This window comes from Engraulis encrasicolus, chromosome 5 (genome assembly GCF_034702125.1).
Source record: "Engraulis encrasicolus isolate BLACKSEA-1 chromosome 5, IST_EnEncr_1.0, whole genome shotgun sequence".
In the NCBI taxonomy this organism is placed as follows: domain Eukaryota; kingdom Metazoa; phylum Chordata; class Actinopteri; order Clupeiformes; family Engraulidae; genus Engraulis; species Engraulis encrasicolus.
The window spans coordinates 20,390,752-20,408,251 of record NC_085861.1 but is presented as its reverse complement, the minus strand read 5'-3'; the positions used below and the strand labels follow the sequence as shown (position 1 = coordinate 20,408,251).

The 17,500-nt window shown below is 43.3% G+C and overlaps 2 protein-coding genes across 2 annotated transcripts in view; both read right to left on the bottom strand.

The window, feature by feature from the left end:
* The window catches only part of tsnare1 (T-SNARE Domain Containing 1), a 274,201-nt gene that overhangs the window by 221,734 nt on the left and 34,967 nt on the right, over positions 1-17,500 (bottom strand). The window lies entirely within an intron of this gene.
* On the bottom strand, positions 9,094-13,736 carry LOC134449725 (uncharacterized). Its single transcript, XM_063199834.1, has 8 exons — positions 13,724-13,736; positions 13,163-13,353; positions 12,930-13,066; positions 12,708-12,801; positions 11,499-11,828; positions 11,239-11,401; positions 10,986-11,110; positions 9,094-9,421 (listed from the first exon to the last, which is right to left on the bottom strand). Exons 1-8 carry the CDS (start codon positions 13,734-13,736, stop codon positions 9,104-9,106), a joined length of 1,371 nt encoding a protein of 456 aa, XP_063055904.1. The 3' UTR covers positions 9,094-9,103.

Sequence of the window (17,500 nt, the reverse complement as noted above, 5' to 3'; positions counted from 1 at the left end):
TTTTACTCAACTCTATTAACAACATCCAATGTATCGCATGTCATCACCTTATCATGTTTAACCTTAATTAACTTTAATGGACTTAAATGGACATTTTTATTGATTACAACCATCGTTGTGTTAAATGATGGCCCTTCTTAAGAAGCATCATCCATTACCACACAGATAAATGCCTCTCTGCCTCTCTCTCTCTCTCTCTCTCTCTCTCTCTCTCTCTCTCTCTCTCTCTCTCTCGTGTGCGGGCTCTCTCGCACTCTCTCTTCCTTTTGGTACTACGTTAGATTTATGTCGAAAACTTAAGCTTGGATTGACGAGGTCCCCTGTCTGATGGAATAGCCATCATCAAAGCTCAATAGGACAGGATCACTAGAGAAGACGTGAGTCCACCAATCTCCATCTTGACCATGCCTTTGACCCCCTTTATCAACCAACCAAAGGGGGCCATGACCCCCTTTATCAACTTCGCCCATGTGCCCTGTGCACACCAAACCAAACCATAGACATAATACAAGTCATGTGCATGGCCTACTAATAAAAGAGTGTACACACGTAGGCACGCAGGCACGCACACACCCATGCTCGCACGTACGCACGTACGCACGCATGCACGCACGCACGCAGGCACAGACGCACACGGAAAAACACACACACAGAGGCAAGAGAGAGATAGAGAGACAGAGAGAGAGAGAGAGATAGAGACAGAAAGACATACAGTAGACAGACAGAGAAAGACAGACAGAGAGAGAAAGAGAGAGAGAGAGAGAGAGAGAGAGAGAGAGAGAGAGAGAGAGAGAGAGAGAGAGAGAGAGAGAGAGAGAGAGAGAGATGGATGCATTACACCTGGTATTGGTATCCAAAAACCTGCTACCACCTGTGTTTGTCCAGGTAGTGTAGCATAAGAGTGATTTCGAGACTCCCGTATCCAGAGCCGTCTAATAAGAGTTGCGCAAACCGGGGACCAGGAAGTCGGTTGGTGATGTGATTCGCGTAGATTAAAATGTTTCTTAACAGTAAACTTCTGTTCGTTGGAAACTAACACAGAACCATCACATACCAAACAAAGATTAAGTACAAACAAATTACATTACCTTTACCACATTTTCTGTGTTCTACGGCCACCTCCTAGAACTAAGTAACTTCTAATAGAACTAAAGTCAATGGGGATTTCCATGTTAACGCTCCGTGAGGCTCCATGAGAGCCGCCATTGCTGTGGAAAGATTGGTCCATAGAGGTCTATGGGAGTGACGTAACTCTGTTATTAGATGGCTCTGCCCGTATCCCTTAGACATCACATCCCCTTTGGTGTTCTTGTTATTTCCCCCTTTGTTGACTTCCACAAAAACTGCATTGAAAAGAAAATGATTTGGTGAAGACACCAGATCAGGCTGTAGACTAGGTCCTAAAACCACCAACCACGGAGGAGAAAATAAAATAATAAAAACACAGAGAACCAATCTCAAAATGCATTTTTTTTATCTTGCCCCTGAGATTCCCACTCGTCAACAAACACATTTGATTTTCACTGGCTTTGAGGTGACTTAGTGTGTTGCGTGCTCCCGCTGCCTCCGTGTTCCATGGGTGGATGGTGGTGTTCTGCTCTACCTGGGTCTATTATTTTGATTCACTGTATCTAAATACCTGTCTTATTGCCAGCCAGCGCTATTGCCACTTGTTTCGGATTTGCAAAGAGATCAAGCGTTTGCAGAAAATGTGCCCTGACAAACACTATATAAGCCGGTGCAGAAATCCATTAGATTGATTGCTAGCAACAAGAATAAAATGGAGCTACCACAAAATGCATTCGGTTGCAGTCGATCGGCATGACTCTTACGGCTAGAGGGATGGTTCAATTTGTTGGTTTGTTTTTTATGATCTCACCAGGGAAACTGACAGGGGAGGACAAAGGGGACCGTTGTTCCAGGCCTACACAGTAAAAACTGCAGTGTTAATGCAACACTAACAGAGTCGATTTAACACCTTCTAGAGTTTATTTGGTCCCTGAATACTCTCTAAGTGTTGAATTAACACTGCATTTTTTACTGTGCAGGGACAGAGGGGGCCCAGAATTGGGTTCTCATTACATTGTATAGATTAGGTGGGGGGGCCCTTTCAGGTGACTTTGTCTTGGGCCCAGAAAACGCTGTCAGCGGCCCTGGATCCTACCATTCGGTTTTATTTTTTTCTGGTCATGTATGTAAAACATTTCTATGCTGGCAACAGGAGTGCAAAACACTGTGAAAAACAAAGCGTATTAATTTTCCTAACTTAAAAAAGATTTGTTACGGCTGTGTCTACCAAGAAAATTGTGTACATGATATACGGTAAGCACAAATACAAGAGGGATGAAGGAGAAAAGAACAGCCTCATGCTTCAAGGACACACAGACATACAGACACAGAAACACACACTCTCTCTCACACACATACACCCCAACACAGGCAAACACACACGCAGACAGACAGACAGACAGACAGACAGACAGACAGACACACACACACACACACACACACACACACACACACACACACACACACACATATATACACATACACACACACACGCAAACACACAGACACACACACACACGCAAGCACACGCGCGCGGACACACACACACACACACACACACACACACACACACACACACACTGAAGCTGACTTCGTACCTCATGCAGTGGTGTGTCTTATTTCATGCTGTCGACAAATCCATCTTTACTTGGCTGCATGTTTGTATGAGTGGATGTCAGAGGCCTGTGAGAAAGTGCGTGCGTGTGTGTGTGTGTGTGTGTGTGTGCGTGTGCGTGTGTGTGTGCGTGTGTGTGTGTGTGTGTGTGTGTGTGTGTGTGCGTGTGCGTGTGCGTGTGCGTGTGTGTGTGTGTGTGTGTTTGTGTTCAGGCATGTAGTCTTCTATTAATATCTATGCTGGGCAGTCAGGGGTCTGGATGGATAAAGGGAGTGGGAGGCTGACTGACTGAGTGCACCTCTTCTTTCTCCTCCCATTCTTCATCTTCATCCTCCTCTCTCTCTCTCTCTCTCTCTCTCTCCCATTCGTCATCTTCATCCTCCTCTCTCTCTCTCTCTCCCATTCGTCATCTTCATCCTCCTCTCTCTCTCTCTCTCCCATTCGTCATCTTCATCCTCCTCTCTCTCTCTCTCTCCCATTCGTCATCTTCATCCTCCTCTCTCTCTCTCTCTCTCTGTCTCTGTCTGTCTGTCTATCTCTCTCCATCCCTTTCTCCTTCTTCTCCATTCCCTCTCCTATCCCATCTTCCTCTTCTCCACCTGTCCCTCTCCTCCTCCTCCTCCTTCTTTGCCAACTGGCCTGTCTCTTCTGATTCCCCCAACCCATCCTATCCCACCCACACACCCCACCCCCTCGACTTATTTCCCTCCTGCAATCCCCCCGTCCATCTACCGGCCTTTTCTTCCCCTGGCCCTGTTGCACTCCACCTGTAACCCCTCTCCCTCTTAACAACCTCCCCCCGCCCCCTCCCAACACCCCCCGTTGTCCCTACTTCGCCCCCATCCTTGCTCCTGCTCAGCGCATCGTTGCTGTGCCATTCCCATCCTCCTCTCCTTCTCCTCTCCATCCCCCTTCTTCTTTACTCTATTCCCTTGATATCCTCTCTCCCTCTCTCTCTCTCTCTCTCTCTCTCTCTCTCTCTCTCTCTCTCTCTCTCTTTGTCCCTCGGTCCGTTGTCCTTGTTCCATCTATCTCTCCACCTCTCTCTCCCCCTTCCATCTATCCCCGGTCTCCTAGTGTGTGTGTGTGTGTCTCTCTGTTTTCCTCAGCCCCTTGCCACTGTCATCCCCCTCTCCTTCTCTTCACCTCATTGTCCCCCACTCTCCCGCTCTCTCCCTCTTTATCTCTCTCTCTCTCTCTCTCTCTCTCTCTCTCTCTCTCTCTCTCTCTCTCTCTCTCTCTCTCTCTCTCTCTCTCTCTCTCTCTCTCTCTCTCTCTCTCTCTCTCTCTCGTATCCTCTCTCTCTCATCCTCTCTCTCCTTTCCTCAGCCCATTACCCCTGTTCTATTCCTGTCTACTCCTTTCTCTCTGTTCCTTCGCCCTGTCTCATGCTCCTCTTCTTTTCTCCACCTCACTGGCTCTCTTCTCTCTCCCTCTCTATCCTTCTCTCTCCCTCTCTCTCTCTCTCTCTCTCTCTCTCTGTCTCTCTTTCTCTACTCCTTCTTTCCCCCTTCTCCTTCACTCTACCACCCTCTCCTCCACCGCTCTTTCATCTCCTGTCTCTCTGTTCCCTTGCCCCTGTGCCATCCCTCTCTCCACCTCTCCCTCTATCCCCTGTCTGCTCCTTTCTCTCGCTCTGTTTCTCAGCCCGTCACCTCTCTCTACCTCTCCCTCTATCCCCAGTCTCCTCCTTTCTCTCTCTCTGTTCCTCCACCCGTTGCCCCTGTGCCATACCTCTCTTCACCTCTCTCTCTCCCTCTATCCCCCGTCTCCTCCTTTCTCTCTTTCTGTTCCTCGGCCCCTTGTCCCCTGTGCCATTCTCCTCATCACCTCTCTCTCCCTCTCCCTCTCCCCCACGTCTCCTCCTTTCTCTCTCTCTGGTCCTTGCCCCGTTGCCCCTGTGCAATGCCCCTATCCACCTCTCTCCCTCTCCCTCTATCCCCCGTCTCCTGCTCTGCTTTCTCTCTCTCTGTTCCTCGGCCCGTTGCCCCTGTGCAATGCCCCTATCCACCTCTCTCCCTCTCCCTCTATCCCCGTCTCCTGCTCTGCTTTCTGTCTCTCTGTTCCTCGGCCCGTTGCCCCTGTGCAATCCCCCTATCCACCTTTCTCCCTCTCTCTCTCCCTCTCCCTCTATCCCCGTCTCCTGCTCTGCTTTCTCTCTCTCTGTTCCTCGGCCCGTTGCCCCTGTGCCATCCCCCATTATCACCTCTGTGGCTTAGCGCAGCATGAGGGAGCCGCACCACTGAGCGCAAATAAGCTCCAATCCTCAGCAATCCTCAGCCCCTTCCCCTCTTCTCCTCTCTTCCCCTCTTCTCCTCTCTTCCCCTCTTCAGCTTCTATTGTCAGTTTCTTCATATGCACAGGTCAAACAAGGAAATTGAAATTACATTTCTCTCTCTATGCCACGCTAGGAAATGAAATGTAATGACTGACATTGACGTGCATGACAGGACAAGTAACAGTGATAATCCAATAGAAATAAAATGTTGAAGTAATAAATAACAATACACACAGGACAGACATTAAAGCTAAATACAATCTAGACATTTCTAAATCAACTCTAAGTGTTGATTTAACATAGATTCACAGCAAAAATGAAAGTGTGAAATTAACACCCATGGTGTTAAATTTAACACCGCTTTAGATTATATATGTGACCACACTTTCTAGTGTTAAATTAACCATTTTAAAAGTGTTAAAATGTTAACACTACTTTTTAGTTGATTTTACACCATATGTTGTTAAAAAGTCACACCACAAAACACTTCAAAGTGTGGAATCCACACTACACCAGTGTTGATGTTAAATTACAGTGTTAAAACTAACACGTTTCTCTTAACACCAACACCAGTGTAGTGTGAATTCCACACTATGAAGTGTTGTGTGTTTTCTCTTTTTAACAACAAAGGGTGTCAAATTAACTAAAACTTGGTGTTGTTTTTAACAATAAAGGGTGTTGAACCAACTAAAAGTCAGTGTTATTTTTAACAACAAAGAGTGCTGTTCTAACTAAAAGTAGGTGTTATTTTTAACAGCTTAGTGTTGAAACAACTAAAAGTCAATGTTATTTTTAACAACAAAGAGTGTCAAATCAACTAAAAGTTGGAGTTAATTTTAACAACTGAGTGTTGAACCAACTAAGACTGGGTGTTATTTTTAACAACAAAGAGTGTCAAACCAACTAAAAGTTGGTGTTATTTTTAACAACAAAGAGTGTTGAACCAACTAAAAGTTGGTGTTAATGAAGACGTGTGGTGCATCCCACTAATGAAAACGCAACAAGCACAAAATGTATATGCCAACCTTTGTATTGAAAAGATAATTTCAAAGCACGAGTCATACAAAACAGCAGTATGGCACAAGATAAATCATGTCGTCATCGGCAGATGAAAACTGGTGATCATAAGGCCGTAAATAAGTCAGGTCAGACAAGAAAATGACAGTAAACTTATCTAGCTCCTCATTTCAAAATGCATGAAGGTGATTATCAAAATACACAGTATGACCATCTGTGGTGAGTAGAAACGCTTCATCGTCCTTGATGATTATCTTGCCAATCTTTCTGAACACAGGCATTTTGATTTTCTGTGCTTACAAACATTCCAGTACGGTACTCAGTTCCATAGTTTGTGAGCTGGAGGGCAATGAAGCCTTATTGAAAAAGCAACAAGCATAAGGCCGTAAATAAGTCAGGTCAGACAAGAAAATGACAGTAAACTTATATAGCTCCTCATTTCTAAATGCATGAAGGTGATTATCAAAATACACAGTATGACCATCTGTGGTGAGTAGAAACGTTTCATCATCCTTGATGATTATCTTGCCAATCTTTCTGAACACAGGCATTTTGATTTTCTGTGCTTACAAACATTCCAGTACGGTACTCAGTTCCATAGTTTGTGAGCTGGAGGGCAATGAAGCCTTGTTGAAAAAGCAACAAGCACGGAAATGAATTTGACAACCTATCTATTGAATAGATAATATCAAAACACAATTCATACAAAACAGCAGTATGGCACAATATAAATCATGTCGTCATCGGCAGATGAAAACTGACGATCATAAGGCCGAAAATAAGTCAAGTCAGACAAGACAATAACAGTTAAGTTATCATCCATCTCCTCAATTCTAAATGCATGAAGGTGATCATCAAAATACACAGTATGAACATCTGTGGTGAGTAGAAACGCTTCATCATCCTTGATGATTATCTTGCCAATCTTTCTGAACACAGGCATTTCATTTTCTGTGCTTACACAGACAAACATTCCAGTACGGTACTCAGTTCCATAGTTTCTAACCCATGAGGTAGTGCAGACACTAGGCATATCCAATGCTTCACAGGACAACAAGGCTTCATTGCCCTCCAGCTCACAAGTTAAGACGTGTTTAATGGGGCCAAACTGAAATCTTTTAAAATAAAAGCGTTCCCAATGAAAAGCTAACTGACGTTGGTGCTTATTTGCAAGGGCTTTTGTAATGTTTTTGAAGTTCTTCTCACACCTTTTAAAAAAATTGTGTTTACCTTCATATCTCATACACCAAATGTGTATCAGTGGCCCTATCTTCCTAATACATTTGGGATAATGAATCATCAGATGATGCTTGGGGATCAGTCTCTTGTTTGCAAACACAGATGAAAAAAGTTTGTGATGGTCAGAAATCAAATTTTTCAAGTAATAAGTCATACCTTCTGTAATAACTGGTGAGAATACAATACTCACAATCTGAATCAACAGCAGAATAACTTGCCAGTAACTGTTACCTTCCTCAACTAAATCTCCAAAAATCAAAGGCGTATTACGCAGGAGGCACCATGATTGAATGGCACTGAGGCCAAGGTCATTACCTCCATCTTCCACTCTGACTGTACCGGGCCTGTTCTTCCGGTCATTGAATCCATAGTTAAAGCTGTGAATACGTTCTGAAAGTGTGGACAACGATATGGAGTCCCTGACCAAGTATTGGAAAAGGAGTTTTAACTCGTATTGTACAACGCCTTCTAAAAGATCATGCATAACATCAACAGCATAATTTTCAGAAGAATTGAAAAACTGTAGTTCATTTAGAGGACAGGGTCTTTTAACACCAAATGAATGTACCATTGAAGAATTCTGAGCCACAGCATTAGCATGTTCCAAATTAAGTTCCTTGGTGCGAAAAACCAAGCCAGGATCGTCCTCAGAAAACACAGTCTGTAAACTAACCTTATCGGTTAAACAAAATCGGCAACAGTGGGTTGCACTGAACGACTCCACCATTCCAAAAAGGCCATGTATGCCTAAATTATCACCAGTAACTTGAATGACAGTCCCCCTAAGAGGGTTGTCTGAAAAGGGCACCTCTATCCCCTCTGTTTCCAGAAGTTTTAAGTCATTAAGAAGAGGTCGTAGGATTGGACCGAAGCCATATTTCTTTAAATCCTCGGAATGAAACAATGCAATGAGATGGATATTCATCAATACAGAATTGAGCTTGGGTGGCAAATTTCTCAATGTAAAGTAAATACAGCCAAGCTTGTGTATTCCCCTTTTAGCGCCAAGACAATTCCCAGTCTCAAAATCGTCGTAATACAGTTGAATTTGTAGAGCATGTTGGTCTTGTGAGAATAATGGATGATTTCTACAGTATGAACCATCAGTAATGTCTTTGAAAATGCCATCTTGATGAACTTTCACCTGCAGAAAACAGTTGCAGAGTTCCTGATTTGTGAACATAGAATCAAGAGTTCCTAAAATTGGAACATAAGTAAACGTATCATTGACCGGAATCTGACTGTGTGTGCCTGTGGTTCTATTTCTACGCACATCAAAGCGCACACCAAGAACATGCTCCACTGGTTTAACCATTTTCCATTTTTCCTGAAAATATCTTTCCCGTTTAGTTTCAGTATTGAGCTGTGAGAACGGATTCTGGACATTTTGAAAACAGTCCTTGATTTTACTTAAGGTTCCTTCATTAACCTCTGATGAAACAGATGCAAGAGCAGCATCCTCTGCTTCACTATAGACACCACTGACAATTTCTTCCATTGAGCAAACTAAAGACTGTACACTAGATTCACTCAGTCCAGATGCTTGTGCTTCAGCAATAAGAGAGCTGCACATATCAACCAACAGCTTTCTTTTAGGGGGTGCCACAATGTTGACTGCAGAACTACAACTAGGGAGTTTGTCAAAGCTACCGCTGTTACTAGTGACATTAGCAAAATCCTCACAATTGACATAAGTGTTGTCCACATGCATTTTCAGTAAATGTCTTTTGTACCCACTGTATGAGTAAAAAAACGATGAACAGTCACGCTCTCCACATTTCAAACGTAATGAACGACTTGGATAGAGAGCATGAGTAAACTTTAAATGCTGCAGAAGTGCAGAACAATCTTTGTGGGGTGTCTTGCAAATGAAACACGTGAACATCTTAAATGCTGTCGATTCTTGCTCGTATTTCCTTCACCCTTGGACTCTCCTTTGCCGTTGCTACATCAATGCCGTAGACGGTTGTTTGCAGGAATGTGTAGAAGTTGAACAATGCGTCGTCGTAGGCCACTGCAAACACGAAGTGGGATTTGAACAGTTCATCAAAGGCAGCCACAGCAGTGTGTGCCATGCATGGCAAGGCCTTCTGGTCGAGCACAATGTAATACTTCTGAATTTTGGACTTGTTTTCTCCAACGCAGAGCAGGAAGGGCTGGGTAGCTGCAACATCCTGAAGGTAGGTCGTCATGCTTGTCCCCACCTAAGTTCAAGGGAGGAAACAAACTAGTCACTTAACTGGCTAAATAAGTATCCACATTGTTCCTCAGATTACTACTACTAGTAGTAGAGGGAATTCGTGAAAATCGTTCACTTTGACAAGTTTCTGATTTTTGGCAGGGTGTTAGGTTTCCAAAAATCAATGGATACAAGCTGGCGGCGCCCCCTATTGGCAGGCAAAAATGCCTTGTTGATGGCAGAGGTCAGAGGAAATTGCCAGACTAGTTTGAGCTGATACAAAGGCAACATTAAGTCAAATAACCACTGATTACAAACGAGGTATGCGTAAGACAATCCCTGATGAGAATCCCCCCACAGCACATCAAACCTTGAGGTGTACTTTGATAATAATCTGTCTTGGAATGTTCATGTTAACAATGTGTGTACCAGGATCCAACAGAGACTTCATTTTTTACGTAGACTCAGGGTGTTTGGTGTTCAACAGAGGATTATGTTACTTTTTTACCGTGCTGTTGTTGAGAGCGTTGTACGCTATGCAATCACTGTGTGGTTTGGAAACCTGACAGTGAAAGTGAAGTCTCAAATAGACAGACTGACCCGCACTGCACTGAAGGTAGTGGGGGTGAGGGACTACCCCACCCTCCAAGCAATATATGAAGAGTCTGTAGTTAGGCATGCTAGAAAAATAACTGAGGATCCATCGCATGTTCTGTACCCAGAATATGAGCTGCTACCCTCTGGCAGGCGATTCAGAGTACCAGTTAAAAACAAGAAAAGGTTTCTGAATAGGTACAGGTTTTCTTTTGTCCCTGTTTCTGTTAACCTACTGAACGCAGGTCATTAACAACTACCATCCTGTAATGCCATGTATGTATGCCGGTGGTGGGCTGTGGTGGATATGCACTTGAGTGTTTCTATGTATGTGTGTGTTTATTGTTGTTTTTTGTTTTTTGGCGTCATGTGTATGTTGTGTGTATGTGGCAGCTATGTATGTCCAAGACAAATTTCCTTCGGGACTATTAAAAAGAATCTTGAATCTTGAAATGGGCTACAGCAGCAGAAAACCACATTTGGTGCCACTCCTGTCAACTAAGAACAGGAAAATGAGGCAACAATTTGGACAGGCTCACCATAAACGACACTAGAAGATCGGAAAAATGTTGCCTGGTCTGATGAGTCTTGATATCTTCTGCAACACTCAGGTGGAATGGTCAGAATTTGGCGTCAACAACATGAAAATATGGGTCAATCCTGCCAATGTCTCAGGCTGGATATATAATGGCATGATGATATTTTATTAGCACAATTTGGCCAATTAGTACCAATTTATCTTTGTTGAATGCCTCAGCCTACCCAAGCATTGTTGGAGGCAGTTCAGAAGGCAAAAGGGGGTCCAACCCAGCACTAGAGGTGTTTCTAATTGAGTGGCCGGTGAGTGTATGGTGACTGGCAAAAATTGAGAGTAACTGGTAGATTTTTAGTTCCACCCAGAAAAGGGTTGGGAAACACTGTACTATATACAATGACAAGCAAATTCTGCACACACACACACTAAACTTTGATTCAGAGCCATGCGAAAAGCATACCTTCATGAATTTGACGACATGGGCAGTAGCGCTTGCTGCACTCATTTTACCGTGCTTTTTTCCTTTCGCGGTTGGAGGCAAGAGATGAAGGAGCAGGAGTATGGCTGCCAGGTCACCATCCCACCCTAGTAGATACAACAACACATAACATAAGCCATAAAGTTATAAACTCCTGCTTCAACACCCCCCCCCCTCCAAAAAAAAAAACCCACAACAAAACACCCAACAACTACAACCATCCAAGCACACTTACCATCATTGGAGGCCTCCTGAGCAGAAAGAAGATCATCCAGATGAGGACCAGGGCAAAGGCCTTTGCAGACAGTGATGATCCGGGGCTTGTAGAATGTTGGCCATTTGGAAACGAACTTGCCAGATACATTTTCCCCAAACAGCAGTGTGAAGTCTTGGTCAATCTTAAAAACACAAAGAATATCTGATCAGGAACAAGATAGACTTGTAAATTACAACACTACTAGTACATAGCAGTTCAGGTTTGCCTCAAATACTTACCAAGCCTGGGGTATCTAAGAAGCGTGAGAAGTGATCTAGGATGAGTGAGGATTGAGCTGGATCATGCAGCAACTCTTGTCGATGTTTGAATGTTGCCTTCATTTTCCCCTTCACAGTTGCTTGGTCCGTTGTATGCTTCATCATGGACATTGCTTCATTACACTCCTCCCCCAACAGCTGCTCAGATGATGAAGTCTCACGCAGGCTCTTCGGGCCTCCTTGTTGACCAGGCTTGGACCTCTTCTTGAAGTCGCTTGAAGTAGTGCGTTGAACAGTTTTCAATCTGTAGGCCAGGTAACCCTGCCCACTGCGAGGATCGTAGTAAGGCTCCTGGCAGACAAGAAAAGTGACAAGGCATACAGTGCACATCGATTATTAGTACATGCCATTTCCAAAATGTGCATAGAGTAACATCTGTTGAACTTAAAAAAGAAAAGTAAGGTTAATAGTACAATTGAAATGAAATATTGTTCCATTTTTGGGAAATTATAGTGTGCACAGGGGAATACTCCCCTGTGTTACAATCCAGGAGCAGGGGTGTCACACTCAAATTGACTAATTTAAAAAAAAAAAAAAAAAAAACTTTGTCTAACAGGTTGCCAGAGAAAACCTGGAACAAAGCAACAGGACAAACTCAGTATTAATTATTTTTATACTTATATTCAAAGTGACATTTCACACAGTCTTTCCAATCATATGGTAGTTCAAATGTTCTGCACATATTGTGTTTCTTTCTGTGAAATTCAACTTCTCAATATTGACGGCATCCATGCAACTTCAAACCAACTCAGTGCCACTACCATTCTTGACTGTAAGCCGTAAAGAACCTTTCTTTGTCCTTCGTTAGCACCACACAAAGCACTATCTTAAACAAATTTGTTGGTTTCAACACAACACTTAAACGTTTAAATGCCGTCAAGCATGTGTAGTTGTAGCCAATTAAGAGAAGAGTCCCATGCTTACAATCATGGTGGTGGGGTTGTCATGGTTTTGAGCTGCATGAATACTGTTCTTGTTGGAAAGCTGAATTTCACCCAAAGAAATATGTGTGTGTGAACATGTACAATGACTACTGAAGCAGATTATGATTATTTCAACATGGGGGTATACTCCTGTTGATTTCACAGAAGATATATTACAGACAGCCCAAAACATAGAATCCAAACCTGTAACAAATACAGCATCAAATGGCACATTCCTGCTACTCACATAGCCAGTTGGTGAAGCTTTATCCTTCAGATTGGGGAAAAGGGTCACAATTCCAAGCGCGTAGGTGATGCGGACATTAACTGGTGGTACCCTCCTATTTCATTACAAGTCACAGATATAGGAAGGAAAAAATAGACAAAGAAAAGTACATCTAAGACATGTAGCTCAGAAAGGATTGATATGAATAGTGACAGAGTACAGAGGATATTATTTTTTACTCACCCGTGACTCTCGATCATATCTGCGACCAAGATATTGACAAGTTTTCTTCTTGATTGATCAGTCAGGCCATTAGTCCGGTTGTACTCATTGATGACCTCTTCACCCCCACGCTTATGATGCAAAGCTACATACACCAACTGCCAGAGACCAAACGCGCATAGAAAGGTTACAAAGGTCAATCTGTTGCATTTGGAAAAACAGACTGACACTATCAATGACCAAAAATAACTCACATCTTTAGCTACTTTGCTGTCGGGTGGTCCCTCAATCAGTTGCCTTCTCTGTGCTTTGGTGCTCTCTGTAAGCACTGTGGAGGCTGTACTTATGGAGGTATTTCCAGACTCAATTGAAGACGACGTAGACCCAGGAGAAAATGATGTCCCCTCCTCCGACCAGAAAGAGGTTTCAAATACCTCATTATCCTCTGAAGATATGAGTGAAGGTGAAAAGCATTAAACAAAGGTGACATTTATACAGTATGGGAGCAAATAAGGCATTTCAAGTTGTCTCCACTTTTAGTGTTTCCCACAGAATTTTTGTTAGTCAAGGTGGTAGGGCGTTGAATGTATATACTTTTTGGTTAAGCAGCATTGGAAATTACATTCACAACATGAAATCTTTATCTTTTCAGGGGACCTAGTCAAGGTGGAAGGTGTTTCTTGTCAAGATGGCCACCTTAATTTTAAGTCCTGGGGGGAAACCCTGACTTTGTTGTACTTGTATTAAATATGCTGAACAGGCATTTCTGTCATTACCAACTCCACCTGTATTCTTGGATGTAACACTCTTGTCACCTCCCGTGTTCATTATTGCAATACTCTCTCTTTTGCCTGTTAAATTCAGAATCAATTTCAAAATCCTGCTTTACACCTTCATGGCTATCCACAACCTTGCACCCCTCTCCCCGTCTTATCTTCTCCACATTGCTCTCCCCTCCCACTTCCTCAGAAACCTCCTCCTCCATCCCGCTCCCTCCTCCTCCATCCCCTCTGAGTCAAAGCTCTTCTCCCCATGGTACAGAGCCAAACACTCTGCTCCCCAACTTTGCAACACTCTTCCCCCTGAACACCTTTCACATCAACTCTCTTCCCCTCTTTAAATCTGGACAGAAGACCCATCTGTTCCAGTCATCCTATTCTCTTTGACTGCAAAGTCAATTTATTTTCACCCTTCTTTATTAACTTTTGTACCACTATACTCTGCTTTTACAGATGATCTCATGTTGTACAGTGACCTTGAGTGTTTAGAAAGGCACGTTTATGTACATTTGACCCACACAAAAACTTGCAAATGCCTAAGACAATGTAAATGCCAAGATTTGTTTTTACCGGAGTTCTTCACAAATGCCTTGAAAGACACAGTGGCTGATCCCAGTAGCTCATCAAAGATATCCTCCTCCACATCCACTCCTGAGGAGTCCTTCAGGTCCACCTCAGATCCATTTGGCAAGTTGAATTTAGCTGAAACTAAGGATACAAATCACAAAAAGAAATTAGCCTCTCAAGAGTTTGATGACATCTAAAACAGATTTCCAATATTGTAATAATTGAGTGATACATGAGCCAAGTGATCAATCTTCTAAACCACTCATGTTTTTCCTTCACCTCATAGCATTGTACTTAGCTAAAATAAGCATATAATGCCAGCAAGCAAGTTATTTCCAGCATCTGCACCAGCATGTGCATAAATGTAATGAATCTTTAACTGAAAAGTAAAGATTTAACTTATTATCAAAATTGACTACTCTCTAAAATCCCATAAAGGGCTAACTATGATGATCTGCTTTACCCATGGGAAGCTTACATATAGTTCTAGACATGCATGTTAATTGTCAAATTCAGCTTCATGCAGTCAACAACCATGTCAGTCCCACTACCATGCATGCTGCTAACCAACTGAGCGGCACAAAAGAAAAGTGTTGCAGATGTTGCAAGAACCATAGCAACACATTTGAAAAACGTTTAGGTTGTAGCGCGAAGGGTAGGCAGTACAGTAAGATCCTCGCACTGAACAGACTGATATCATAAGTATGTGCATTCATTCCGCGTGTCCGTGCACAGCATTGTTCTGTTGGAAAAATGGACAGCCGAGCGAGGGATCAATGTTTTTTTTTTTCCGACAGGGCAAAGCAGAAGTTTTCATAAGACAGCGCCAATGCTATGCTACCATATTAATTGCAAAGACACCGCAGGCAAAACGATAACTATGGCGATATGGATATAACTTAAACTTACTCTCTTCAATGAATCTCCTGTAGTCGAAGCGGTCATCATTGGTGGGGACACGTACCCACTTCACTTTACCCTGCAACTCCACCTGGACGAGCATTGCTCCCTGTTGTGAGATGTGACCAATCAGGGGACAAGAAATTCACGTATAATGGCAGCGGGTTGCTTCCAAGTTACACATAGTTACAGAAACACATAACATTAGGTGACCCAAACCAAGTATAATCGAATGTAACGACGACTACCGGAAAGTTAATTTCACAGTCATGCAGGCTAGTAGGCTAAGCTTACCACATGGCTAAAGTAGACCGCACTGAACATTAGTGTCAATGTGTGACATAACCCGACACTCAACCTAACTTAAAACGGAAACGATAATTGTGATTTCAATGGGTCGCTATCCTCACCAGTCGTGAGAAATTGTAATGAAAATATTTTAGAAGCCTGGTTAGCCACATTAGACGGGCATGGCGTCGCAATGGCGGAGTTTGATTAAAGGCAACAGAGGTTCATAGAAAGATAAACGGTGTCCTCGGGACATAATTATAAGTTTCGTTTACCTTATGGGGTGGTTTTGACGACGGTCCTCCAGAAATCCAAAAAACTAATGCAAGTTGGCCGGTAGATTCTAGTTGCAACTGACAGAGTTCGGGCACTTTCGAAAAACAAGATGGCGATTGCTGCTGGCATGGAAAAATTATTCTAGAATTCTTGCGTAAGGACGTAAGGACGTCAGAACGCAATGCTATCAACACCAATCTGGATATTTTTGACACCAGCTTCACCAACACCCTGATTTAACATCCTTAAATTAACAACAGCACCATGCACAGTGTTGTTTTAAATCAATATGGTGTTAAAACAACACCAACACTCCCTGTTTTAACACTGACACTGGGTATTTAACACTCCAATATTTGCTGTGTNTGTAGGTTTTTTTAGGGGGGGTTTCCTGCTGTGCACCTATAACACACACACCCTAACACAATCATGGGTGGGCAGTCATGGGTGAGCGGTTAGGGCGTCAGACTTGCATCCCAGAGGTTGCCGGTTCGACTCCCGACCCGCCAGGTTGGTGGGGGGAGTAATCAACCAGTGCTCTCCCCCACCCTCCTCCATGACTGAGGTACCCTGAGCATGGTACCGTCCCACCGCACTGCTCCCCATGGGGCGCCACTGAGGGCTGCCCCCTTGCACGGGTGAGGCATAAATGCAATTTCGTTGTGTGCAGTGTGCAGTGTTCACTTGTGTGCTGTGGAGTGCTGTCACAATGACAATGGGAGTTGGAGTTTCCCAATGGGCTTTCACAATATATTCCTACTGCTTCCCCTCTCAGCGTTAATCTCCAACTGCCCTCTCTCATTCCCTTTACACTATGCATGCCGACCTCCACCCTTCTCATTCCCTTTAAACACACTCGCCCAGCCACCCTTTTCAAATCTTTGGTTACTGTATAGGCTTGCCTCACAACCCATCCACCTACATAACACGTCTTAAAACTATAAAAACTCTCTTCCACTGCACTTTGCCACCCACCTACGTCCTCATTCCACCCATGCGCTGTCTTTACTATAAGAACAGACCGAGGGCGGTGAAAGTGCTCAAAAGCTGCAAAATCCAACCTGGACTGCCCAGACCAGGGACAGCCAATGCTGTGCAGGATTCAACCTTTAACGTCCACTTGTTTTGCCCTGCACATACTCACTCCTATTATTCTCTTTATACTGCAAAGTAGGGATGTAAATAAAATTAAAAAAGTATCGATGTATTGAAAGTATCGGCCAGCGATTTAATCAAATCGCATCGTATCGTGGGGCATTCTTAAGAATCGAAAAGAATCGAATCGCTGGCCCCTGTGCAATGCCCTAGCTCCATAACACAATAGTAGTGGAAAAGTATTAGAAAAAAATCGAATCGGACCGAATCGCATCGTATCGTGGGGAATTCTTAAGTATAAAAAAAAATCGAATCCCTGATTTAAGAAATGGATACGGTATCGTATCGTCATGAAGGCTGTGATTTACACCCCTACTGCAAAGGCCCAAACACCCTCTGCCTTTTGCCTTTGTCAACACATTCCTCCCCCTGCCATCTATCCCTTCGACTCCCCTTAACTGCCTTCCTACTGTGCACCAAATGCATACAGCACTCACTTGTGTGAGGTTTTAATTTTGAGATATTAATGGCTGTATTTCAAATTATTTTGAGTGAACAATAAATTGAAGTGGCTATATACAGTTGTATACTGGCGACTGTTGATTGTGTATAAGTTACATTTCTTTAAAGGTGCACTGTGTAATATTTTTGGCAGTTCATTTCCAGAATTCACGCTGTCCATTCACA